We start from the raw sequence: 25,652 nt of genomic DNA, 5'->3' as shown, positions 1-25,652 counted from the left end.
CTGCGCTACATCTCCGAGAGATCCATGGAGCGGACGATGCGGACTTGACTGTCCCTCCCGATCACCCTTGGCACGCAGCGGTTGAATTTACTCGTCCAGATTCCGCTCGGACGACACAGACGATTAACCTCGGACGTCGACGAAATCGAGATGACATAGACGAAGGGTGGGACAACCGTAAGAGAGTCAAGAGGTAAACTAGTTAACTTGCCGAAGGTGGAGAAGTATACTGTTTGACGAATAGCCCAGCTTGAGGTACTAGGCGTTTCGGGAGGCCGACACATCGCTCAAACACACTTGATATGAAGAGGCAGATATGTTCCCGTTCTAGGGGATAATAATCAAGCTGACGACCTGGTGACTGCTGAGACGTGGAACTCTGCGTCGCTTTAACCTTCTAGAGCACCAGACGCCTTAGCTTTTGTATCCACTTTCTAGATTTCCGCTTCTAAGGGGGGGCGCAAAATCTCGTGAAGTGCAAGGTGATCCGATTAAGGGATAGGAAAGACCAAGTGTCATCAAAGATGATAACTAATCTAGGTTATAACATAGCTATAGGAGCAATCATGAGGGCCAATCCTTCCGTGACTTTCTCGATCTCCATCATAAAGGCATCACCAAAGTAGAGAGCGAACCTCCACTCCGCCACGAATAAGTATTCAGTCCGACTTCGTACCGTGGACCGTCCGGGCAAGTTTAGCAGGTATTGTTCAAGAGACAATCGATAGTCAATCCAGCCTTTTCCAGAAACTGCTCCGTCAGCTGCACATTGGGACGCTCCACAATCTTTTCAATCATTTTTCCATCAAGAGTCATGGTAAGGTCAATGGTGTACGCATTGCGGTACTCGGTCCCATCCCACTCATTGTCCGTGACCAAAGTACCAGACCCGCCTAGGGTCAGGGTGACCACCGGGGATCCCCCATAAATTATCATCGGTTGTGTTTGTGTCAAGGTGAACCCGCTAATGTACTGACGGATGACGCCGCTAAATTCAAGGTACTTGGCGTTGTTGATAGGGGGGATTCCGAGCGTGTCAGGTTCGAAGTGATGTAGACACCCATCGGTACGATATGCGATTACACCACGGAGGTCGGGGCCGGGGTTATTGAAGCTGTCGATGTAGCCGGTGGCCGTGGTTCTCAGGACATCGCCGATTGATTGCCGTGGCCGTATGGCTTGGGGATCAGCGTGGCACTGGCTGAATAAGAAAAGAGAGGCCGTAATAGCAAGCCTTGTGGCTGTGAACTGGGAAATAAGCATTGCGTTTCTCGAAGTAGAGAAAGGGAGTATATGAGGCGATACAGTAGAGGATTGTGATGGAAGTGAATGTTATCCTTGGGTAGGAATGAAAAAGACCAAGAAACCGAGATGGCACTGGTTATGTACTTGTCGACATGAGCTGATGGCGAGTCTATCTCGCCAACATTCTACGAATGGACAACGTGTGTATCTCGACGTACGAAATTAATATCCGATCCTTTTATTGATGCGCCTATTAGTTTAGACAGATCAATGTTAAGCATCTGTCGATTCAATGTGTATCTTCCGTATCAACTTGATTGCACCTGGGCTCTGCCACAGAATATGGCGCCCGGAGACCGATGAAAATAGTAAAGAAACATGGATAAGTGAATAGCCTCTTTAACGCGAGGTCTCTACGGCCGAATGCTGGCCTTTGTCGCACGATGGGTAGCAACCGTTCGTCCTATCATCACTCAGCATCTCGAACTCGCATTCATCAAACGCCTCCATTCAAAAGAAATTGGGTTCTCAGGAAGACAATCTTGAATTCTAGTCCAGCTAAAGCCATAGGGACTGTCGGGAATCATTATGAGCCGCTCTATTTTAGGTGACTTTCGCTTGACCTAGATCTTCTAAAATTAGTCACACCCGGGATCCGAGAGGCTATCTGGGGCGAATTGGGATCTTGATCTCACTGACCTGGGCCTGACACTCTCATTAACCATGTGACGCCACGAAACCTCCGGACCTACATCCAGATACGCATTTTGACATCAGAGGCGCTTGTGGCGGGTCCAATTTATAATGATGCTAACATTGCAGTCTGTAGAGAAAAAGGAGAGAGTTCAAGTGAAGAGGGTCGTAACGTAGACGCGCGGGGTTTGGGTTCAGGTTTAAGTATCCTCCGTCGGAACATGAGGCTCCCGGAAATTCGTGGAAAGGAATACGCGGGTCGACCTGGAATCTTTATCGTCCGGATCATGTCTCTCAAGCAGCATGCCATGATCTACTATTGCTAACAGCTCACTGACCAGCTTGAATTGTCGGAGTAGTTCAGAGCACATGCAAATGTTGAAGGTGCTATCATCCTCCTCTATAGAGGCTTCCTGCCGCCCTTCGAGGTGTGGTAGCGAACTCCCACATCACAATTTAGATTGATAACGTTTGATCCTTGCCCCTAAACCGCCTATAAATATGGGGTGAGGGCCCATGCGGACGAGGACGCGGGCCAGTAGCAGGTCACAGGTTTGAGGTTCATCTTTTAAAATCCAAGCCTGGCAATTGAGACATCGAGGTTTCCACTAACAAACAGCTCATTTAAAACGGCCGTGATGTCCGCTACCACTAGATGAATAACTTCCCACCGTATAAATCGTGGGCGGTTCTCAGGAAAGGCAAAAATTTTGGATACAGCAGTCTATTCTTCCAATTCTTCCTTCTAGGCTCTGTCATTCGCAAAATCCCGGATAGTATCCTTGCCGATCATTTGTCTGGCTGACTCGCTGGGGATGGCGGGCGAGGACACTGAGGTTTCAAAGTCAATCTCCTCCTTCCGTCTCCTCAAGAATAACGTAGTCCCTGGGTCTGTCAAGAAAGTCATTCCATAGTTCACAGGCTTTGGGTAGAATCCGTCTGGGAGTCGCCAGTCGTACTTCAATAGAAGATGGCACAGCGCAATCTTGATGTCGTTGGCCGCAAAGAATCGTCCAGGGCAGGCGTGAAGCCCATGCCCGAAGCCCAGATGGCTGCTGCTAGTGCTCACTAGCCGGGTGTTCTTGTCCTCCCCTGGAGTCTCGCGCATTCTCAGAAAGCGATACCCGTCATACTTTTCCGGGTTTTGATAATATTCTGAACCCCACATATGGCTACTATCAATTACAATCCTCGTGCCCTTCTTGATAGTGTATCCATTGGTGAGTCTGATATCTGCAGTTGCTTGGCGCCGAAAGCTTCCTAGTAAGTGCGACCTGTATTAGCATAAGTCGGTCGGAGCCTGCAACATTAAAGAAAAAAAAATGAAGGCATACCAAGGAGGGAGGGTTTCAGCCGTTGGCTTTCTTTCAGCACGCTATCCATCAGCTTCAGATTGTAAAATGAAGTCTTCTTGAGACCATGTGAGCCAAGCACTCGAATCACTTCTTCTCGGAGCGGCTCAAAAAGTTCCGGCTGCAGTGCGATATCCGTCATTGTCTGGTGGAGCAGATCGGTTGGAGTGCGGATGGCCACAACGGAGAGGGTAATCTGACTGATGGTAATGTGGTGGGGTCTCCCGCAATACTCCGCCTCAAACCATTCAATAGAGTCGTCGAAGACCCTTTTTTTGGCCTCGCGCTCTAGCCTCGGCTGCTATTTCTCTGCGCCACTCAATGTGAGGTTGCAAAACACTTCGACACTCGGCGAGCTTATCCCGTAGCTCCTGGCAGGATGGTATAAACCAATGGAAGATCGGCCTCAGTGGTCGAGGAACCAATCTCAATTTGTCGCCGAGGCTGAAGGCCACGCTCGTATACTCCGTGGACCTTGATCCATTCAGAGTTTGAACACATGTGCGGACCCAGAAATACTCGTGTTGACATTCGGGCTACAATTTGGAGGAGGGCGGCCGAAGGCGTAATCTCATGCCAGTCTAGTTATACACAGACCGCAAATCAGCTCTGCTTCGTCTTACTTTTCGTAGACCTTTATCAATATGGCCATATTATTACTTACCGCATTCATTTGTAAGACAGTCCCGGATTGCGTTTGAGGCTTCCTTAAAGAGTGGTGCAGTGACCTTGTCTGTTCAAGTGTAAGGAAACCGTCCCACCTTATCATCATCGGGGTAGCTCGCGAAAGGTATTCACTTACTAAGGGCTTTAGTTAGATATTTTATAACAACTTTGTTGATGACGGGGTCAGACCCAAACGGCTCAAAACCGGGTATGTACGCATGGGAGTCCTTTACGTCTTGTCAGAAATTCATTCCATTTGCCGCGTAGGATTTGAAACTGACATCCGTGACCGGTGTTGTAAAGTACATCCGTGGGTCGCTTCTCAGTTCATCGACACATTCAGGGGGCAGGACAACCATCCGTCCCCATTCTGACATGACTTTGTAGGGCTTGTCCTTGAATCGTACGCGGCCATTCTGCAGTATAGTTTTGCTATTCCGTATGAAATCGAGAATCCGGCGTCGATCTGTGAGCTCTGGGGGCATCCGCGGGTTGAGTTCGGGCAAGTCATCTTGTTCTGGTCGAAGCCAAAAAGTAAGGAGTAAGACGACCACAGCAGCGTAAAGTGGAAACTGCGGAGCACCAAATATATGCTCAATTAGCACCGAGAAGCTTTGTACGATAGCCATGGTTGGACTTCAAGCTGTTGGGAGTGTGCTGGCGGATACTGCGTAGCGAACATGCTCCGACAGGTGATGTCTAACCTTTCAAGAGCAACTTAGAAACGCGCTTATATAGATCATCTCCTCTCGGGGCACGGAGTCATTTCGTTCACCGGTGTTCATGTCGGGAGCCCCGGCAAGGACAGGACCGGCAACGAAACTCGTAGAAATGATCGACAGTCGCTTGTGGTTATACCACGTCGTTTAGCTGAGCCGTGCATGGAAGCTCGGGTTCGCTCTGCCGCGTCCTTGGCCCGGTTCGCTGCTTTCTCGGCTGCTGCAGCTGCTTTCTCTCTCGCGAGCATTTCCTTGGCTGACGGCGGCTCCCAATACGCGTCCTGGTCGCTATAAATGATACGATACATCAGCCATCAGACTAGATCTTACGGAACTCATAACACACGTACCTAATGCCCAAATGGCCAAAGCGCGGTCCGGTCCGTCCGGTGGCGCCGTGCCAAAAGCAGTGATCCCACATGGGGAGCGCTACCCCGATGAGTCTCTCGACCGTCTTGTAGATGTCCGCGTACTTGGTCGGGTGCAGGTTGTTGATATAACTAGTGAAATGCACGCCGCCATCGGCCGTAAACTTGAGATTCGCTGGGAGCCACTGGTAGGTAGTCGACCAGTAGGGATCTTTCTTCGCATCTCTTCCCTCGTCCCCTTCTGCGGGACGGGGAATCACTTCCCCCTTCCCGGCCCACTTATCTACGGCGTCTTCCACCCCGACAACTTCGTCTGGAGAAAGAGCGGGCGGCCGTAGACCAGCGGGTACATGGACGGATGGACGAGGTCCAGCACCGTTTCGTTCGTCCAGGGATGCCAGTCCGGCCGAGACGAGCTGTCCGCCTGCAGCCGCGCAAAGGCTTCGCGCAACGCGGCCTGTAGCACCTGAGGCACGAGGGTGTCTGACTTAGCGATGGTGAAGGTCGCGTCCAGCGTGGGGGTGATCCCCGGCTGCCGAAAGTACTCGGCTTTATCCCGCAGTTCAAGGATGAACTGCTCGACTGGTAAGCAGGGCGCGACGGCATGCCGGTGTGCAATGACAGGCTCGGTACTCGTTGGGGAGAACTCACAAAGTCGACGGATTCCCTATCCAAGATACCCGGGGGGCAGGAGCCGCTCGGGGCGAACCGACTACTCAAGGCGTGGTCGGACCAACCAAGAGCTTCCTGGCGCCACTTCTCGGCGATGTCGTCGTCAAACACCTTGACATGCCAGTCGGGCTTGTCCGTGAGGAGGTCCATGACCATCATCATGGCTGCCTCGCGCACACTTAGAATCGCCGAGCAGCAGCTGTAGGAGTGGAAATCCCCCAAAAACGTGACGGTTCCCCTCCGGGCAGTGTGCCGAAGATCCAGACCCCAGCCAGGATACTCGGGCATATTTGCGGCGTTGTGTGCGGCTGTCTGGGGATCGATGATCTTGGAGTTGGGAGGTACTAAGGAGGGAGTGATTTAACATCAATTTGGATGTTGACGTGAGTTCCAGAGATTTAGTTCTGTGAACGTGGCTCGGAGTAATACCCCGCCGCCCACATTTGAGATTGCTAAAAGCTTGAGCCCGAGCCAAACCATTTTAGGTACCTAGTTCCAGACGCACTAGCATACCGAGGTACCTTTCGAGCATCCGTAGCTACCGACCTAGGTGACCGGCTCGCGTGCCTGGCGCGCTTGGTCGTTGGCTCCCTTATATGTTTTACTTGCTCATTAAATAAGTGAGTTCAAGTCTTGGGCGTCGACTTTGTCATGAATCGTTTCGGCACACTAAATGTCTCTCTTCCGTCTACTTAATTAGTGAACGGCCTGGCTGTACACTGCCTTGAGTCCTTGATATGGACGGGTATCCAGACCAACTACGCGGAAAGAGCCCGGATTCCACAAGACAGCTCCTCCAAGACAGCTAGTTAGCGTGTAGCGTTGGGATTGATATGTTATGGTGTATGGGAGGGCCTTCTGGAGTGAGGGTACGTAGCCTGCCGTCCACTCTGGCTTGTAGTATGTCTGTCGAGATGTTTACTAGTTCTATCAGAACCCGTCTCCTTCCAGGGAAACCCGCTTTCGAGGAGCAGCAATTTTAAATTACATCTATTCAAAGTGTCACACGAGTTATATAATACAATTGCTACTTCGCTTTTATGATAAAATCCACGCCAGACCTCAGACTCGATTGCAACTAGTTACAATCCAATCAGATCTACATCTACCAATCCGACAACGCAGGCTCAACAAGACATATAATGATCTACATTTCTAAGTACAAACCGCCTCATGTCACGGCCACAGATGATCAAGACCTGTGGCCAGGAAGTCAAACCCGGCAGAAAAGGGTAAACTACGGAAGTCCAAGAGGATCACAGGAAGTATGGATCACCCGTACTCACAGTGAGCCACAAGTGATCCGAATCAAAGAGGATCACAGTGAGCCAAGGTGATCTAGGGAGAGTTTGGAAGGGAAATGTCTATATAAGTTATGGAAATCCCCATGTATCTAGTTTGTCTTTCAAAACTCTCCAGTAGTCAATTCAAACACAACTACACCCCTACACTTGAATACGCACTTCTCACCAATATCTTGTGAATACTGTTTGACTGCCTCACTTATCCATTAACAGACAACCACCTTGACCCCGACACCAGCAGTACCCACCTGATATACTGAGAGCCAGTGTTAGGATCGTAACACCAGGGAGGTCGGGGAGCTTAATATAGTCAGTAAATTCTAGTGCGATACCTGTAGGGTGGGGGTGGAGGAGGAGGAAGCAATAAATAAGGTAGGCTATACTGTACCTAAAAGTGCTTTTTAGGGCTTATCAGGAGCGGTTTTCTCGACCTAAGATGCCTGAACATAGTACTTCACAGCTGGCAGCCCAGCAATCACCGTAGCCACTACCGTGGCCTAAGCCGCACCTATACCCATCATCCAATCGATTACGATAAATTTCTTGAGGTTTTCTAGGAGCAGCTAGAATAGTCATTAGACGATAGGATCACGCCGTTGGCTCCTAGTTCCTCCATCTTCTGGCACAAAGTCCCACGAACCGTCTGATTGGGTCGAATTTTTTTACTATTACATCGACATTCGTTCCTTCGCTATCTCAAGGATGGCTTCAAGATCATGAGTCCGTGGGCGAGTAATGAAACGTCCTGACTTGAACATGGCAGTGCAGATAAGGAAAGGGGAATAGTACTTGCTCTTTTCATCTCTGTATCTTATAACCTTCCCAATACATAACCCCACTCCAATAGCGAAGCTCCTAATGTAAACTTGACCCAGGTGAGTAAGTGGCGAAACCCGACGATCCTACAATATTCCAGGCATCAGGCCATCCAGGAGAAACGGAGATGAGACGCCTACTCTCATTGAGCACATAGCGATATAGGTCTGGGCAGCCAAAGGCACTGGGATCATGTGTGGAAGTGCTTTTTGCAGAAAAGAGTCTAATCGTGTTGATTCATAGCAATTGAAAGAGTGTCAAGGTGTGTGTCACAGAGTGAAGAAGAACAGTAGTAGAACTAGTGGACTCAAGTAAGATTGATGTCTTGTGCTTAATATTATTAGGCATCATGCTGTGCAGCAGCCGAACCCCAATGTATGACATTCTCCCAACTCCCCGTTCAGACAACTCTTCTAGGCATGTATTCATAAACTTTCTCAACCGCGCGGAATTCACAGCGTCTTATTCTCTGCAAGCAACTCTATAAACTGGTCAATTCTCTTCTTCCTTGTCTCCGGCCTCTTAGCGGTCGCTATCCGCCACAGAAACGCATATCGCTGAGACTTCCCCAACCCCTCAAAGAACCTCTTGGCCTTCTTATTCTTATCCAGCGCCGTTTGAAACTCGGGAGTCACTTGAATCGTGCTCGACCCAGCGTACGCCTGCTCCCACCGCCCATCCGCCTTCGCAGCTTCAACTTCAGCCCGACCCCGAGCCCTCATACGCCCCGCCTCAGTCAGCACGACGACCCGGTCGATATTCTTCTTGGACCAGATGCTACGCTTCCGACGCGGGGTGAAACGCTGGATGAAGTGAAATTCATCGTGGGACCTGCGCTGGCCGTCGATCCAGCCGTAGCAGAGGGCAAGGTCGACGAGTTCGTCGTAGGTGACGGAGGGGATGCCGGAGGATTTCTTGGCGAGCTTCACCCAGATCCCTTGAGTTCGCGTGGTGTGGTTTGCTGCGAGCCAGGTTTCTAGGGCACCTGGGCTTTCGAAAGCGAGGGTTTCTAGGGCGCTGGCTTCTGGCGTTGCCGTCTTAGATTTCGAAACCGGCCCTGGTACCGAAAGCGGACCATTCGACGGGATTTCTACCTCGATATCCTTTTTGGAGGCCGACCTTGTCTGTCTCATTGCAATTGCATGCGCGCAGTAGTAGAAGTGGGGAAATGGAAGATTAAGTTTGGGGACGCGGTGTGAAGGAATGGGGCAGGAAGCGGCGATGCGCTGGCTGGACGTGAATTCGCCCAGCGTAGGGACACCACGGATTTCACGTGTCGCTTTTTGTATCGAACTGTGTGCAGTTAGGGGCCAGATACAGGAAAAATTTTGGATTGAATCGAAAAACATAAGGTAAATATGTCCCAGGCTATTTTTTAAGCTGGTCAGGTCAATACCATCATCAATTGATGCCTCACCGACTGTCAAAAACACTGGACGAAATATGTGGCAGAAATGCTCAAAACGGGGATGCGTCAATGTTGATTGTTGAGGTGATCTTTCCAGTCCCTCTTTCCCATTTCGCCCTCAACATTTCGTGCCAAGGTTTACCCGATCGCCAGGTCAGAATCATGATGTCAATTGACCTGCTTCTTTGGCTCAGCACTCCCAACCCTCTTCATATCGCCAACTCGACTCTTTGCGTCCCACGGTCGCCATTAGATCAGCCAACCAAACACGGATCTGACGTACTGAGCTATCCCACGCACCGGATAACAGATCATCGACCATGGCCGAGCAACTTCCCTGCCCTTCATGGATTTGGTCCAATAATTCCAATGTCCAGTAAGTATCATGACCACCCTCTTCCAAGATGACCGCCGCCAAGTCATACGCACCCCCTCGTCCATCTGTAGTCTATGACATACCGTCCGTTGGTAAATCCCAGGCCCAATTGAAGTCTCAGCTAACGTCTAACCCATTTCAGCGCCGCTAAGGATCGGTCGTGGTTTGGCGCCGACTACACACCTATCAATTCCACGGTCGGCTCCTTGATCGGAGGGCCCGAGATCGCCGTCGTAGGGATCGGCACGGTCGATCTTCCTGTCAAACGAGACCCAAATGCTACCGGACCGCAATCCCACGGCATCCTTCGACTCCACAACGTCCTTCACATCCCAACAATCTTTTGTAACGTCATTGGAAATCCGATTTCCAAGGAATATGGTATCCTGACGGGAGGACCTGGCACGGAAAACACGAGTGGAGTGATCTTCGACAAGCAGCATAGGACCGTCGCCTACTTTGACCCCCAGGCCGTACTCTTCGAGGTCAAGTTGAGCGATCCACCGGTTGGGCCCGCGGTTGGCCCCTCGCCCTTTGTTCGGGGGGCAGCATACTACATCAACGTGCGATGGGCCGATAGCGAGCGGGAAAAATGGGAGGCATCGCGTGCGGCCAATGCAGCCGAGTCCACGGAGGTGCCTCCCCTCTCGGATGAGGAAAAGCAGTGGCTCAAGAAACACTGGGACGGCGAATTCAAGTTCCTAGCGAGCCACGGCCTCAGCATCTACAAGGATGAGGATCGCGAAGAGGGTCGCATTATCCTTCGGGCCATCATGGCCCACGACCGCGACGGTAATCACAACGACCGGGATTAGCTCCCTGGGAGGCAGTTCTGCCTGACCCAGATTTCCACGCCGACGAGCTAAAGTTCATGGGGGCCCAGTGCGGTGATTCGGTAGCATTCATATGCAGCTTTGGGCTGAAGTTCGGTGAACCCGACGACTGCGAAGATGCTCAAAATCTCATTGTTTAAGGAAGGGGTTGAGCAGGGGTCCTATTGATTCAATATGTTAGTGCTGATTCGGATGTTGACATTAGGGCAAGGTGAAAGGGGGCAAGAGGCTTTTAGGTGTGGTGGACAGCCTCTATGAGTACTAGATGTTAGATTCGCTACTTCGCGAGAAGCATTCTAATTCACGACTACACGGACGAGACGGGCATGAGAAGTTGAAATGCGGCAGGAAAATGTGATTGAAACGTGACTTAAACTGGCGCTGTTGTCTTTTTCGTTTTGCCATCCGCGTTGACGCTGGTGCTGGAACATTGGGGCCAATTTCCATTCCAATTCCCGTTTTCGAGGCTACCTTATTAGTCTCATTATACGTAACAAGGGTCATGAAACAGAAGATTAAACTTGGCGACGTGCAAAAGGGAGTGGCGGGAAAGGGTGTTGCATTGGTCGTGAATTCGTTGCGGGTACAGGCAATCACTGCGTGTAACGACGCGGCGTCGGCTAAATCCCCGAGGTAATTGTCTGGGCGGATGATCTACTCTTTGTCAAAAGGAACAGCCCCTTAAAATATCATTTTTGATTTTAGATGTACCTTTCCAGACAGAAAAGGGCCGGTGGGTACCTGCCTGAATCCTTGGTTGGGCAACTATGCAGGAACTTGTCCTGGCAGAGCCGACGAAGCACTAATAATGTCTTCTAAGGCGATACTTCAGAGTATCAGTCCTCCGCATCCCGCAGACTAGAGTTTTATATTTCAAGAAAGCACGACTAGCCGAGCCATTTAGCAAGGTGAGAAGTAGAGTAGACGTAGGTAGGACTGAGGAAGATTCAAATTGTCATACATGACACCAGGTGAGAACGGGATGTGAGAGTCAGCGGCGTTGAAATTAAGGCAAAACAACAAAACCCCCCAACGGGCGCAATATGAATTATGGCCGCCTTTATACCGATACCCGGCACAAGTCGGCGGAAAGAAGAGAAGAGAGATAGATACAATAAGAAGTGAACGACATAGGAAAAAACAAGATTTTTATGGAGCACTAGCAAAGGACAGAGTCTCCCGCAAGCAAACCCCAATGATTAGGAGCATCGCCGTCATAGTTCAACATTGCGAGCTCCAGCCTTCCCGAGTTCCGAAGTTTCCTAGGCTCTTTCAGCCTGATCCCCGACGGGACGTTTAAACCTTGACGTGAATGTAGTTGAAGGTGCTCTTGGGAACGGTTCGGGTGCCGTAGCGCTCCTTGCCACCGTAGTTGTACTCCTCGACAGTCACCTTGTCACCAGAGACCTTAGTGACCCAGGCGACATGTCCCCATTTACCCGCATTGCTCTGAGCGATGCAACCAGGGACGGGGTTCTTATCAACCTTGACGCCAGTCTTCCTGGCAGCCTCGTCCCAGGAGTTGGCATTGCCCCAGTGGGCACCCTTGTACCGGTTGTGGAATTTGAGACCAAGTCGCTTGTTGACACGCCAAGCAACAAAGCTGGTGCATTGGCACTTGTAGTAGTTCCAGGGGTCGACACCGCCGCAGCTGCCCTTGTAGGGGTAGTCATCCTTGGCGGGTCCGGGAATACCAGTGCCTGGGTTCGAGCCGCCACTAGAGCACTTCTTGGTGACGTAGCCATTGGTGCCAGTCTTGACGTAGTAGTCCGCTACGTAGCAGCCATCACCAGTCTTGTCCCAGATGTTGTTTCCGTTGACGCTGGTGCCTGAGGTCTGGCAGGAAATGGTGACCTTGGTACCCTTGGAGTAGGACTTCTTGACGGAGTAGCTGGTGCCAGGCCCAGAGCGGCAGTTGACAGTGCTGCCGGTGATGGGGTACGAGGCCGCGCTGGCCAAGGAGGAGAAGGCGAGGACGAGGGTGGTGAAAGCAGTGGCGAGCTTCATTGTGGAAATGCTGACGGAGGCACGGCTATGTGTAGATCTAGCTGAGAGCGGCTGGCAAGAAGAAAGGAGTAGTTGAGTGGATGAGTAGGGGAGTAGGCTTGGTGAATGTATGGATGAAGGTGAGGAGTTGATCAGATTGTTGGGATGAAGCTGAGGTCTTTATATAAATGCGTGAAGCAGGAAAGTCAATCCCGAAATTCCGGCTGTGGTTTGTTCAATCTGAAAGGAGAAGTTCGCAATATTCCGAGCTGAACATGACGGGGCTGGAGATTGGGGGACAATACACGCGCCAGTGGCATTCGTCGGAGCAAGAATTTGACGATATTACTCTCAGTACTCTCTCAGTATTCTCCAGCGATCTCTATTCTTAGTAGCTTCAGAGGATATCTGACCTCCGTAAGTACTACTTCGTAGAGAAGATGCCCCGTACATACACTAATCCAGCCTCCCATACCGAGGCAGCCACGACCGAGTTCCAAATTTGTTATGTGCTTCAAAGGAGGTCGGACAATCGACTTTGGACCTTACGATCAGAATAGATGCTGACAGCCGAATCCGTCCACATTAGCAAGGGGAAAATCCTAGCGGAGACCAATCCCAGACGCACGTGTTAAGTAATCTTAAACGACTGCGACAATTCACACCCTGTGCGCTACATTGTGGTATCGTCGCAACCTAATATAGATCTACTAATCCGAATCCGGGGCAGCCGCGGCACAGCCACCTTAACCTTGGCACTTGGCAGGGGAAATAAACCAGGACAAGGTTGTTTGCAGAATGCTGCGCTTATTACGGACACTCTCACCAGCAGGGTGGCACACCTTCTTCATGCTCCATGGAAAGACCAAGCGGGTGGCTGCAAGACTAGAAGGTAATCGCACGACGCTGCACAGTTTATCAAGCGTTAACCAAGCCATCAACAAGGTAACCAGCAACCCGTTGCACGTTCTGCAAATCATTAGAGCTGCTTTCTCCACCTCCGTATCATCATCAAGCTAGCCTACACGCGAGCCAAGTCTCCTCCGACCACGAATGCCACACTGGTGGCGTTTACATTAGATGCAGTCCAGACCCAGGCGTGGCGGCGGCAGCCACGATCTTCACTTCACGTGTAGTTATTCTTTGCTTCGAATTGATCCGTGCATACATGCCCCTTATAGCCTGCAGATGATTTGCCCCTGCATTGGGAAGTCATGCAAAGCCTCGTGCTCTTGGTTTCTGGTCCTGCCCAAATTAGCCATGCAGAAATCGTCCAATAAAGCCTGACTTGGTCCGTGGTATGAACTTCATAATCACCCCCGCCCTTGCCCCTCACCCCGGAGTCCCCGACGGAGCCAGCTGAGCAGCCCGGTCCCGACTGGTGGGTCCAGCCGTAATCCGGGGCAATATTCCTCCCCTCCCTCTCCCGTTTGCCTTTTTGGAGCTTCTTCACTGGAATTTCTTCCCTTCAATGAGCAGTCTCTCCCCTCGCTCCTATTCGACAATGCTTGCCCCCTGATTCTCTACAACTCCATAGCCATAAAAAAGAAGCTGCCTCGTATAGAACGGTTTATCATTAAAACTTGTTGATGGATGAGAATAAGAGACCATGGAGGCCCTATTCACTTTGGGATAGTAAGTTCGGAGGAAGTGGTCGATGGACTATTTTAAGTAATGCGGATCAAGGCGAGCAGAGTGGTATTGCGGTGGGAGAACCGCGCTCTTGTCCCCTTCACTTTCTAGGCAGTTAGAGAAGATGTCTACGATAGCTCTGATGGGTCTTTCATGCTGGCTAATCATGAACATTATTCTCGCCTTGACTTTTGATCCACATTATCAAACCAAGTATCGCTCTCTTGTGGATCGCTCTACACCATGTACGTCGACCGACTAAGTTTCGCGTCCCTGGAACTAATATTTCACTCGTCGAGGTGAAGCTGCTCGTGGATATCGCCCCAAGTAGCATCGAGAGTGTACCGAAGCCGAGATTCTGCAGCTCGTCCAATTCTGTCACCGACAATCCATTTCCAAGAAAATGCTCACGCAGGATTTGAGGTGCTTCGCGGCGGTAGAGAAGGCTGTGATCCAAGAGTTTAACCTTCCGAGCCGGCTTGAGGAGAGGGAGGCTATGGCCTTCTTTGTCCCAGAACAAACATCCCACATCCTGAACCACGTTTCTGCCGCGAGAGTTCTTCTAGGCCCGCTATGAGAAAACTCTGTGAGTTGGTGCGTGTATAGACTGCGGTTTGGGATCATTCTTGCCGAACGAAAGGCTCGTCGACCTGGAGAGGCTGATTCACTTCTTCTTACATTGGGAAATGTAGACTAGCCGCGTCTGCCACGGGTGACTCTCGAGTGTGTGCGACTTTTGTCGGTCTTGCTTGACATGCTTGACTCTTCTAACCTCAATTTGAATGTGTTATCCTGTTTCTTTTCTGGAATAGGCAGGCGAAGAACCTCTCCTTCCCGTGATTCCGTTTTCTCCTCTTTGGCAATTGGTATACTGAGCCCCCTCACGATTGTTAAATGAACCGCATTGCACTTCTTCAGTGACGCCAGAATTGCCTCTTTCTCCGGCCGCCTTAAGAAATGTGTTGTTGCCCTGGCGGCCTGCCAAGATGCGATCGGCAGCAGTGGGGGAGCTTCATAGCCCCGCTATCTATAAATATCAAACTCATTAAAAACTTCGGTGATCTAGATGACCCGATTCTGCACGAGGGCCGTTGGCATCCAAGTGTGACAGAGTTTTTCCGTGCCAGACTTGGTCGGTGGATTGTCCTCATTAGAGCAACCTCGGGCACTCCGTACTCCTTCAAAGTTCGCGAGCGGGTGGGCTTCGTGGAAGCCAAGACTGAGGTGGACAGATGCTCTCTGGATGGTGGTTCGACTTGATATTGATCCAGTATCGAACATCACACATTGTGAGTTGCCACGTTTAACCCATTTACGGCTGAGCCAAATGGCAGCAAAAAGATGCCACAAGTGACTCGGCCAGCGCCACTTGACTGGAAGTAGTCGTGTATAGCCACTGAACCAGCTGCCTTATTATAAATCCGCGCCTACCCCCTTGTTCCTGTCCGGACTTATGACACAAGTACGGCATTGGTGTTTCCCGTTTCTTTTGCTACTTCTACATTATACACTATACTTAGTCTGTAGTCCTGTGATGCGAAGCCAAGATACGTGGTGGGAAAGTACGAACCGCCTAGTCTTGTGTTGAAAATGCTGCAACCTAAAGAGTACGGCGCACCATGCCGCAGCCCCAGGCTGCTTTGATTCCATTTCCAGCCGCACTAGGCCGCGGAGGAGTCGAATTCGCCACTGTCCTTGAAGGGTAGTTGAAGTCTAGGTCGATAAGCCTATTTAAAATACCGCCTTGCACTTCGAAAAGGAGTATTTTAAGTCTGGTCTTCTGACGTACAATATTTTGTCTCGAACGAAGTCACCAGTTCGTTGACAAATACATACATAGCACATAGATCCACTACGAAGCGAGATGCAATTCTAAGGCTCTGCAGACTTATTGCATGCTGGCATTTTCAGGGGTAACGGACGTAGAAGTAATTTTAGTTCCATTTAGATTCCATAGCAATCCCACGGACCAGACACCCCTTAAATCCCCTTTTTTCTACTATCCTCTCTACTGTCTTCGAATAGCTTCTGGACCCTGCTTCTGAATCACTCCCCATTCCGCCGAGGGCCTGGATGGCAGTTTGTAGAGGCATTGCGGCTGAGGCAGCTCCGTATATTCCCAGTTTTCCCTGGGTCCAAAATTCCATGCTTTGTATAATCTGGGTGGACAGCTGGATAATTTCCCCAGTTACTTCGACCCCGTCTATGGATTTCCCGTCTATACTTATTGCCTGCAGCAGTAAACTTGGAGATTCCCTTCTTAATTGTATAACGTTCGTAAGGCAGATAATTCTGAAGGCCCAGAGGTTGACGAGGCAGCTGGCCACTTCAAGGTTCCGGAACCAGAGGTATATCTCACCATCGGCCGTGGTCACTGTCCACCACAGGGGGCTCTGATAGGCAGACAACTCCGCCTTTTCCCATTGCTCAAGGCGATTCACTACCTGGATTAATTTAGACGTCGACTCTAAAACTTTCAGGTCCCGGCTCTGTGGATCGCTTTTTGCGTTATCGAGGTTTTCAAATATAGCGGATATCATGGCAGCCTCACTCATGAGAGCTTGAACTGGAGTTGCTGAGAAAATACCGAATGGTTCACTCTTCCAGTCGTCATCTGCCAGGAATGTGGACTTGCGATTCAGGAAAGCATGAAGCATCTGCGAGAGTTAGTCAGGCTGGTGGATTCAAGTTTGGGCTGTCTTGATATACGAAAAAGCAGTGAAGCCTACAAGAGTTGGCCGGAATCCAACAAAGAGTTTGTGCGGTACCCCAAAGGAGTAGAAGGAGGGCTGATTAACTCGAATCAAGTCACCAATGCCCCTTTCGTGGATCACGGAGCTCATAGCTGAGGTTGGTAGCAGCATCTACCAATAGGGATGGTTAGTTTGATCATGCATCCAAGACGAGATCATTGAACTATCATGCAATTTTACCTCTGATACGAACAAGCACATTATAGTAGCCGCCAGTTCGTTCGAAGGCGAAACGGTATTATCGCGGATGGCGGACTGCAAAGTACCAATGGCGGCACATTGAGCCTCAAGGGCATCCGGAATTGGTGCTCTAGTTGTCTGGCTGAAGGCGGCCAGTGTGACACCAAGAGCCTTGATGGCAGATGGCAAGGGCTCGGCGTCACCCCCAATCGCCAACTCCGGAAGCGCCTCTACCCAGGCTCCGCACATCTGCGGGCGGGGTCTCCGCGGATAATCAGAGAGCAACGGGTGTTCGGGAACAGGGACGAAATTCTGCACGCAAAACGAGATGACATCACGAAGAGGCCAGCTCAGCAGGCGAATAGGAGGTAACATTGGTGCAGCCATAGCGGATGAAGGTCCGCCAGGGCTTGAAAGCGGCGGCAGCTGCTTTCGGTCCACTCGGCGCTTGGAAGTGGTCGCATTTTGCCGCCTTCGATGTAAAGGTATTGGTCCAGGAGAGCTAGGTACTAGCAAGGGGGGCCGGAAAATGAAATCGGTCGGGTATCCGGGGCACTGCCTTCCAGAATGAAGACACTGGGAACATGCCGGCCGTTTGCCGTCGCACTAGAACGTTTGTCAGGTCTCCTCCGCTCACTCAAGGGCGGGCTTGTAGACGACGTACACCTAGTTTCCGTGACCTGCAGGTATTACATACTGTGAATTGTCGAACCTTCATCTTTCTATGGTCGGTTGACGGACGATGGCATGTTCCTCTTCCGTTCGAGCCTAGTTTTGGCAAGTGACTGCCAGGGCTTGATATAAACTCGGCTTGGCGGGTAGTACTTCCACAACCGGCTTAGGTTGCTCTTGGACATTCGTAAACCTCGACATGATGTGCTTGGGGTGTTGCTAAACCTGATTAGGAAATAAAAATCGCCAAGACTTTGGAATGAAACGTTGAGTTGGAGGCGGGAGATCCTGATTATCAATCCCCCGCATTTGATTTTTCATGATGAATGTGCGATCTAGGAATACAATTGTAAATCACCGCCTTTATCGACGATTCACCGTTAGTTTAGTAGGCCGAGCGGTGGTTCTCGACTCCCGCCTGGTGGCTCAGCATGGACGGAAACTCTGAGACTTGACCCACCGGGTTATATTTCCCAATGTGTCGGCATGGCTGCCTCATTGCGTGATAACGTCTCACCAGCGGGAGACTGAAGGTCTCCCAGACACTCATGTCACTCATGTTACTTTTGGAAATATAAACTTAGACTACAACCCAGAACCCCGTACTCAAATCTCTCGCCGTCTTCAGTTTTGAAAATTGTTTCATTGTTGGTCAATTGAATTGTGACACTACTAGCACTAGCCCTCACCCAGATCGTTCACTTCTCTCACCATGCAGATTACTGTTGCTCCAGCATCAGCCCAAACCTTACGGGCCGCGGTTGAGAAACTGCTCAACGACGAGACGCGTCCGACCGTCATCGGCATCTATCGAAACCTGAACAAGGTACCGGCTGAGTTCAAATCTCACCCCAACTTCAAAGCTGTGCAAGCCGATCTCAGTGATGCTGGAAGCCTGGACTTCACAGGCTCGGATGCGGTTTTGGCCTTGACTCCGCCCAAGTACGACGGCTCCGACTTCATCGCCGAGACAAAGAAAGCCGCTACCAACGTGCGCAACGCGATCGAGAGGTCCGGCACGGTTCGGCGGCTTGTTTATATTTCCAGCATGGGCGCGCAACATGCGGAAGGTGTCGTATGTAGTCGTCTTCTGTCTATATCGGTGATCCAGGTACTAAACTAGCTTTTTATTTGGATAGGGAGAGGTTCGGACTAACCACGAAAGTGAGGAAATATTCCGGTCGGCGGCGCCGGAAGTCGTGTTTATTAGGAATGGCTATTTCATGGAGAATTGGGCCTCCGCTCTGGAAACCATCCGGGCAGATCCGCCTTTCTTCTATTCAACCATCACCCCGATTGACTATAAGCTTCCGATGGTATGACCATAAGTATCCATTAGACTGAATAGTGTACTTGCTAACATGTCTTCTGTTTAGATATCGGCCCGTGACATTGGGAGAACTGCCGCGACTGAGCTACTCGCGACGGGGTCCCCATTGAAGGCAAACCCGTACATCTTCAACCTCCACGGCCCGAAGTCGTACTCGACCTTGGATGTGCAGCGTGCATTCGAAGAAGTCACTGGGAAGAAGATCGAAGTCAAGCTAATCGAGAAAGATCAGCTTACTTCCTTCTACACCAATATCCTTCCCCCTAACATTGTTGGTGCTTTCGTCGAGATGACACTCTCCTTCTTGCCGGGAGGCATTCAAGAGGAGGAGATGAATAGTTCAGAGAACATGAGACGTGGTCAGGATACGTTGGTCGATGCGTTCAAGGCCCTGCTCCAGAAATCCTAGATTTTATCCTGGGACTTTGTTAATACAGTCGACAAGTGAATATATATTTAGTTTCTGAAGAAGACCCACGCATAGGATCCGCTATTTCAAAGTCATCCATGAGTACAGAGGCATGTGCAACCAGCATCTCAATACACAATGGCCCCCTTTTTGAGAAGGATCCGTCTTACATTTACGCACCTTTTGACCACCGTCGGTGCCACACTCGGAGCAATAATGAGGCTTCAGGGCAGGGCATGTATGCCTACGTAGTCGGCAATTGCTGAGTGAGAGAGCCATGTAGACTTGACTTGGCATGGTACTTCTTTACTGACAGCCTAACGGCCATGCAGACGTTAAGAAATTTTATTCCTGCACCTTGGAATCCGTACATTATCCAGGTTTTGATTGAAGCCTAGGGATGCAGCGTGTCTGAGAATCTACTTGGAAAAGTTCTGCTAAAAGTTCTGCTAAAAGTTACTGCAAAGGCAAGCTTCCGTCGGCTAATGTCAGGCCCGGGTCCATCGAGCCTAGAATGATGTCTGGGACGAGCTAGGCGTACACTTTGCAGTCAAAGAGAGCTGGATGGCAAATACCTCCAAGAACCACCACGGGAGCTATGAGATCTTATTACCGCTGGAGACAATTCGGATACGGACCAGTGAGAGATTGACATGTGTATTGAGGAGATACATTATCCATGCATAAAATATTCTAGGAACAGCCAGCGAATTCCCACGCAAGATGAGCACGCCGAAAATAACATTACGGCACTTCAGGCAGCTCTTGCCATCAACGGACAATCGCCAACTCCCTTGTGGAGCCCGTCCCCGTCTCAGCATCCACATGCAGTCCTGTGAAAGAGTGGCTTTGCATGGCAAGGGCGCTTAGATTGGCCCAATCAGCGGCTGACGAGTCGAGGGCAGGGTCTTCCTCCCCGTGAAATTTCCAGCGTTTCTTGGCCTCGATAATAAAACTTTTCCCGTCATCTTATCTTGTGTTTCTTGATTTCCCTGGGATTAACTGACGATTTCCAAATTCAATGGAGCTGAAAAACGGATTGAACGAAGTTTACACGCCTGCCTCGGATGTGAAAAGCATTGCGATGTGAGCCCCACTGTGATGGCTAGTCTCCAGGCAGAGACGGCGGCTCTTGGGATATGTTTCACCTACCACGAAGCTGACACGCTTTCCGACTTTACAGAATAATCTTCGTTCACGGCCTCTTCGGCCACCCGCAGAAAACGTGGACAGGTAAATGCCGAAACCGCTCAAAATCGTCATTGCGCAGAGAATCTGGGACCAAACCAGCTCTCAACGGTCCTCAAGGAGAAACATTACCCATTCCCACATCCAGGAGCAGGAATAACTCCGAATTCGTGTTCTGGCCAAAGGACCTACTCCCAGACGCCCTTCCCAATGTCCGGATCTATAGCTGGGGCTACGATGCCGATATCTGGAAACTCATGTCCTCCGTCGGCCTCAACACAGTTCACCGACATGCCCGAAATCTCTTAAACGATCTCGCTGCCCTTCGAGACGAGCTAGAGGACCGGAAGCTCCCCCTGATATTTGTCGCGCATAACCTGGGCGGTCTAGTGGTTAAGGATGCGTTAAATCAGTCTGCTGGTGAGGTAGGCAACAAGCGTCTGGGCGACATCCTACCGGCTACTTTTGGCGTCTGCTTTCTAGGAACGCCTCATAGAGGGTCTAAAGCTGCATCGATACTTCGAAAGGTGTGCCGCGTAACAGAAATATTCGCAGGTCAGCGAGCCAACACCCAGCTCCTGCGGGCACTTGAGAAGAACTCCGAAACGCTTGAACGTCTCACCAAGGGCTTCTATGATACTCTTAAGAAACACGAGGGCTTGCAGATCTTCTCCTTCTTGGAAGAGAGGGAGGTGCGCAAGTTCGGCGTGATTAGTATAGTTATTGTCGATCCAGACTCGGCCCAAGTCGGCCACGGCAGCGAAGAAACGGGCTCGATCCCGGCAAACAATTGGGAAATGGTGAGGTTTACGTCCACTCGGGATACCGGGTTTGTTAGAATAAAGAACGTTCTTAATCGCTGGGTGGGAGAGATTCAATCGGCCGCTACTCGTAAGTTTTGATCCTCTTCTCAGTTGATGGCTGTCATGTGTTTTCGAGGCACTGAATGTCCCGCACGCTCTACGTGCCGGGGCTGGCTGGCTCCATTTGATACCCCCTAGCAGAAGACATCTGTTATGTACCTGACAAGGAAATTAGCATGACTTCATTAGGCCGAGGTGAGCTGGGTTTAGACTACGCTCCTATGACGTTACGGATCATCACAGGCCCGTCAGTGGTTGATCCCTCTTGGATTTTGACTCGACACTTAAGAGGGAATGAGATTAAACCAACACATATCTTCACTTTACGATCCTGTTTTATCATTGCCCTATTGGGAATAATCTCAGCTTGTGGAGGATACCGTTAATATGTTTAAACCCATCAAGTGGGGGCTCCATTATTCCTCCTGGTACAAATGTCTAGCAGAGATTGGAGGAATGTCTCCGGGGAGAATGCTCGGGAGAAAACTCCATTGGATATAGACTTCTTCTGTAACCTACAGATGATTTTGCTAGGACCAGTGAAGGCAGAATGTGAAAGAGTTGATACCCCGAGTTTGCTGTAGGAGCCTACAGGCTTCACAGAGCCAACCAGGCAATACCCCTTGATCCCTAAGAGCGCTCCAGCAGAGACATGTGGAAAGGGATAGTGCGGCGAGAGTTCACATCACTAAAAAGTCGAAAAATCGCTTGTGGCCATGCGCAAACCTCGGAATGAAAGTTGTGTGGTGCCTCATTGACACTTAATATTTCATAGCTTATTTTCCTTGCCTTGTGGTATGTCGACGACGACCTTGCCCCAAGTCTCCCTACCTCCCAAAGCGATCAATGCATCAGGAACTGCCTCAAGTCCCACAAAACTCTTATCCGAGAAAACCGTCCCCTTGAATTTGCCCTCATCAATCAACCTCATGATGCCCTCCCAAACAATGGGCACGGTCTCCTTCTCATGGTTGGCGTACTGGCCCCAGTGAATGCCAACAAGGCTAATATTCTTCAATAACACTTTGTTCATGGCCACCTTCTCAATAGTTCCTGCGGCGAAGCCAACGACAAGGATCTTTCCATTCCACGCAATGCACTTAGTACTTTTATCCACCAGGCCCACGGGGTCATAGACAATGTCGACACCCCTGCCCTTGGTTAGCTTCTTCACAATCTCCGGCCACTTGTCGTCCCGGTAATCCACGACATGATCGGCCCCATAGCGCTGAGCCACCTGGCGCTTACGCTCCGTGCCAGCGGTTGCAATGACAGTAGCACCAAATGCCTTTGCGATCTGCACAGCAGCTAGCCCGACACCGCCAGCCGCAGCGTGGACAAGGACGTAGTCTCCGGCCTTAACATCCGCGCGTAGGACCAAGGCAGCGTAGGAGGTAGGAGCGGTCACGAACAGGCCGGCTGCGTCGCGGAAAGACCAGCCTCGGGGCACGGGAAGAAGTTGTTCTTCCTTCGCGACGACCTTGGTGGCGTACGAGCCTTGAGATGCGCCGAAGACGCGGGAGCCCACGGGAAACTTGGGAGATTTGGAGGAGGAGGGCGTGGCCATGACCACACCGGCGAATTCGGCTCCAGCTACCCAGGGGAAGGCTATCGAAAAAGATAGTTAATACATGCCCACCTGGACGGCTGTAAGAGAGACAAAGCAAAACTGGGGGGACTTACGTGGTTGATGCTGATATTTACCCTGAATTTGCAGGATGTCGAAGAAGTTCGTGGCTGCGGCATGGATTTCGATTACATATTGGTCAGAATTGGGCTTTGGTTCAGCGAGATCCGAAATTTCGAGCTCTCGAGGCCCCTGAGGCGAAAAGTCAATCCCCGATGTTCTCATGGTTTCTTGGGCTTGGTCTCGGGCTCACCTTGACGTATTTGGAGACTTGAATGCCACGCATCGTAGGCTCGATAGGGTGGTTGGCTTTAAACGATGAGAAAATAAATGACGGGAGACGAGAATGTCCTCGCTCAGGGTCGTGGCGATTAGATATTTTCGGCGACATGTATAGTTGAAATGAAATTGGACGGGGAAGTAATTACGGATCACTGAGCTGGAGGCCCGGATTGGATTCGAGTTGATGTCTTTGTCGTCACCGGAGATAAGAGTTCACAATTAGAATGCCGAGGTTCGCTTGAATTGAGTTTAGTGTTATCGGATAATTTGATTCCCCACACCGGCAAATCTGCTTGCTGCCTCGATAATTGCACAATGCGTCGGGTAATGAATGCAAAGGTAAGTCCGTCGCGACTAAGGACCGCATTCGGACAACCCCAGCTGGGGCAGCCTTGAAATGGAGGCAGAGAAAAGGGAACATCCTCAGCGCCGAGGGTTCTACCAACGCCACGATCCATAGTGATCAACAGAACCATTCTGTGGGACGCGGCTGTCTATTCCCACTGCGACGTCCAGGCAATGCATGAGAATCTCCTTTTCCACTGCATCCTTACTCCCTTTCTCGCTTACTCCAAGAAGGGTTAACCGAAAAACGGCGCTTGTTCGAAGTTCTGCTGCTCTGTGCTTCTTCCATCAAATCTCTTAAATACACCTGCTCAACCGTATCATGAATAAATCGACATCATTCACATCTGGGTTCGCTTGATAACAGTCAATGAATGCAAATCCTATGTTGGAAACCGCTCAAACCATCTCTGAAACTCTGTTGCAAAAAAGTGGCCGAGTTCAAGCTCATCCTCAAACCCAGTAGCGGATTTTTCAAAAAGCAGCGGCATGCCGGCCAGTAAGTCCGGATTCATTTCTCCGTCGCCCTGAAGAGTATCTAGTTCTAGGTGTTCATTCTGTAGTCCCGCTGGGGTAGGACCATTGAATTGAATTGTCCGAGGAGACGAGGGATCTGTTGAGGAACAAAAAACAGCGTTAGTGGCTACGGGATATGTTGCATCAAGAGTCAATTGTTGAAGCTGAAACCTACTCCAGGTAGTGATGAGCCCTGTAAGCTGTCTGAGATAATCTATACATCGGTTTAGAACAGCATTCTGGGTATCAAGTCTCGTAAGAGCCTCAATGGCCTTTTCTAGAAACCGTTTTCTACGATCTCTGTGATCTACCCTGGAAGCAGGGTCCACTGCCCTGTCATCGCTCGGCAGAAGAAGACTCCCGAAAATTGCCAGGGCGGCGTTGAAGGCTACGGCCTCTGTCAGCGACATTGCGGAGCTTGCGAATGATGGTAGTTGACGGGGACGGACAGCGGACTTACTGTAATATAGCGTGAACCACCATGCTCCAATTAACTGCCGTCCAAGGCCAGGCCTTGTCAGAACAACGTGAATGATTTCAATAATATCCTCCGCTACTCGCACACATGTACGATTAAAGTTGACCTGCATTTGATTTACAGTTTTCCCTTGTCGAGCTGACGCATTCGACTCCATGGTAAAGTCACCCAGCGATTTGACGAGGCTAGGTCTGTGGAGAAGGAGTTGGACATTAAGATATCGAAGACTTAGAATTAATCTAAATCGTTCGGCGATTATATCCCCGGCATCGCCTTCTGTCGGCAGATTAGACGATGACCTTAGGAAGAGAGGTGGTGGAAGCGAATTCTGCCAGTCGACTAGCTCCTGCTCTAATTGGAAAATCTGAGTTATCATTGACGTTTCGGACGGCGACTCGTTGAACCCCAAGTTGTGCCCGTAAAGTGTCGCCATTATCTTCCACATGACTCGGTATAAGTTTCTGTTGAAGGTGACGTCAGACCTCGCTTGCCAGGGCATACTCCTAGGAAACTCACATCGTAGCATTGAAGAAGACGACACTAGTGCCCTCAGTGACACTGAGTTGTCCATCACAGGATGGGATCGGTGTTGGGAGATCTATCTTAACATAATCTTCGGGTATTGCACTCGGTCGACCGAAGGTCATGCTCAAACTCCTGAATCAAGGTAAGAAAATGTTTTAACTTTGCAATCCAAAAAGAACGGGGAAGTAAAGTACCCCTCGAGACATCGAACAAGGGGAATAATTACCTGTCTAGTAGTATACAGCCAAACCAAGTTCTTTTCCTCATTTCTTGTTCTATTGGAGGAAATTTGGCCATTGCGTCCGCAGAATGCAGGCCGATTGACAGAGCAGCTTTAACTGCCAAGCCGTGCGTTGTCCATGTCTGCACTGACTTCTGAGTCCCTTGGAGATACTGGCTAGTAAGTAAGAGATA

The 25,652-nt window shown here is 50.4% G+C and overlaps 6 protein-coding genes and 3 pseudogenes across 6 annotated transcripts; 3 read left to right on the top strand and 6 right to left on the bottom strand.

The window, feature by feature from the left end:
- Positions 1-696: 696 nt before the first annotated feature.
- On the bottom strand, positions 697-1,263 carry SAPIO_CDS0614 (annotated as a pseudogene; the record flags this gene model as incomplete).
- A 1,420-nt stretch (positions 1,264-2,683) lies between these two features.
- SAPIO_CDS0613 (uncharacterized protein) lies at positions 2,684-6,003 on the bottom strand (the record flags this gene model as incomplete). The annotated part of the gene is made up of 6 exons (XM_016783349.1): positions 2,684-3,198; positions 3,273-3,591; positions 4,238-4,473; positions 4,815-4,963; positions 5,026-5,509; positions 5,589-6,003. 6 exons carry the CDS (start codon positions 6,001-6,003, stop codon positions 2,684-2,686), a joined length of 2,118 nt encoding a protein of 705 aa, XP_016646115.1.
- A 2,284-nt stretch (positions 6,004-8,287) lies between these two features.
- On the bottom strand, positions 8,288-8,968 carry SAPIO_CDS0612 (annotated as a pseudogene; the record flags this gene model as incomplete).
- Positions 8,969-9,563: 595 nt separating this feature from the next.
- Positions 9,564-10,434, top strand: SAPIO_CDS0611 (uncharacterized protein; the record flags this gene model as incomplete). The annotated part of the gene is made up of 2 exons (XM_016783348.1): positions 9,564-9,619; positions 9,762-10,434. The coding sequence occupies 2 exons, from the start codon at positions 9,564-9,566 to the stop codon at positions 10,432-10,434; spliced, it is 729 nt and encodes a 242-aa protein (XP_016646114.1).
- Positions 10,435-11,748: 1,314 nt separating this feature from the next.
- Positions 11,749-12,459, bottom strand: SAPIO_CDS0610 (annotated as a pseudogene; the record flags this gene model as incomplete).
- A 4,065-nt stretch (positions 12,460-16,524) lies between these two features.
- On the bottom strand, positions 16,525-17,390 carry SAPIO_CDS0609 (uncharacterized protein; the record flags this gene model as incomplete). The annotated part of the gene is made up of 4 exons (XM_016783347.1): positions 16,525-16,559; positions 16,658-16,727; positions 16,800-16,934; positions 17,004-17,390. The coding sequence occupies 4 exons, from the start codon at positions 17,388-17,390 to the stop codon at positions 16,525-16,527; spliced, it is 627 nt and encodes a 208-aa protein (XP_016646113.1).
- A 997-nt stretch (positions 17,391-18,387) lies between these two features.
- Positions 18,388-19,414, top strand: SAPIO_CDS0608 (Uncharacterized protein; the record flags this gene model as incomplete). Its single annotated transcript, XM_016783346.1, has 3 exons — positions 18,388-18,750; positions 18,815-18,991; positions 19,052-19,414. 3 exons carry the CDS (start codon positions 18,388-18,390, stop codon positions 19,412-19,414), a joined length of 903 nt encoding a protein of 300 aa, XP_016646112.1.
- Positions 19,415-20,435: 1,021 nt separating this feature from the next.
- SAPIO_CDS0607 (uncharacterized protein) lies at positions 20,436-21,504 on the top strand (the record flags this gene model as incomplete). Its single annotated transcript, XM_016783345.1, has 2 exons — positions 20,436-20,500; positions 20,598-21,504. The coding sequence occupies 2 exons, from the start codon at positions 20,436-20,438 to the stop codon at positions 21,502-21,504; spliced, it is 972 nt and encodes a 323-aa protein (XP_016646111.1).
- A 730-nt stretch (positions 21,505-22,234) lies between these two features.
- Positions 22,235-23,378, bottom strand: SAPIO_CDS0606 (uncharacterized protein; the record flags this gene model as incomplete). Its single annotated transcript, XM_016783344.1, has 3 exons — positions 22,235-23,073; positions 23,149-23,284; positions 23,346-23,378. The coding sequence occupies 3 exons, from the start codon at positions 23,376-23,378 to the stop codon at positions 22,235-22,237; spliced, it is 1,008 nt and encodes a 335-aa protein (XP_016646110.1).
- Between the last annotated feature and the right edge of the window lie 2,274 nt (positions 23,379-25,652).

The sequence above is a fragment of the Scedosporium apiospermum genome (assembly GCF_000732125.1).
Source record: "Scedosporium apiospermum strain IHEM 14462 chromosome Unknown SEQ_SAPIO_0033, whole genome shotgun sequence".
Taxonomy (NCBI): Eukaryota; Fungi; Ascomycota; class Sordariomycetes; order Microascales; family Microascaceae; genus Scedosporium; species Scedosporium apiospermum.
This window is presented reverse-complemented; position numbering and strand designations above follow the sequence as displayed.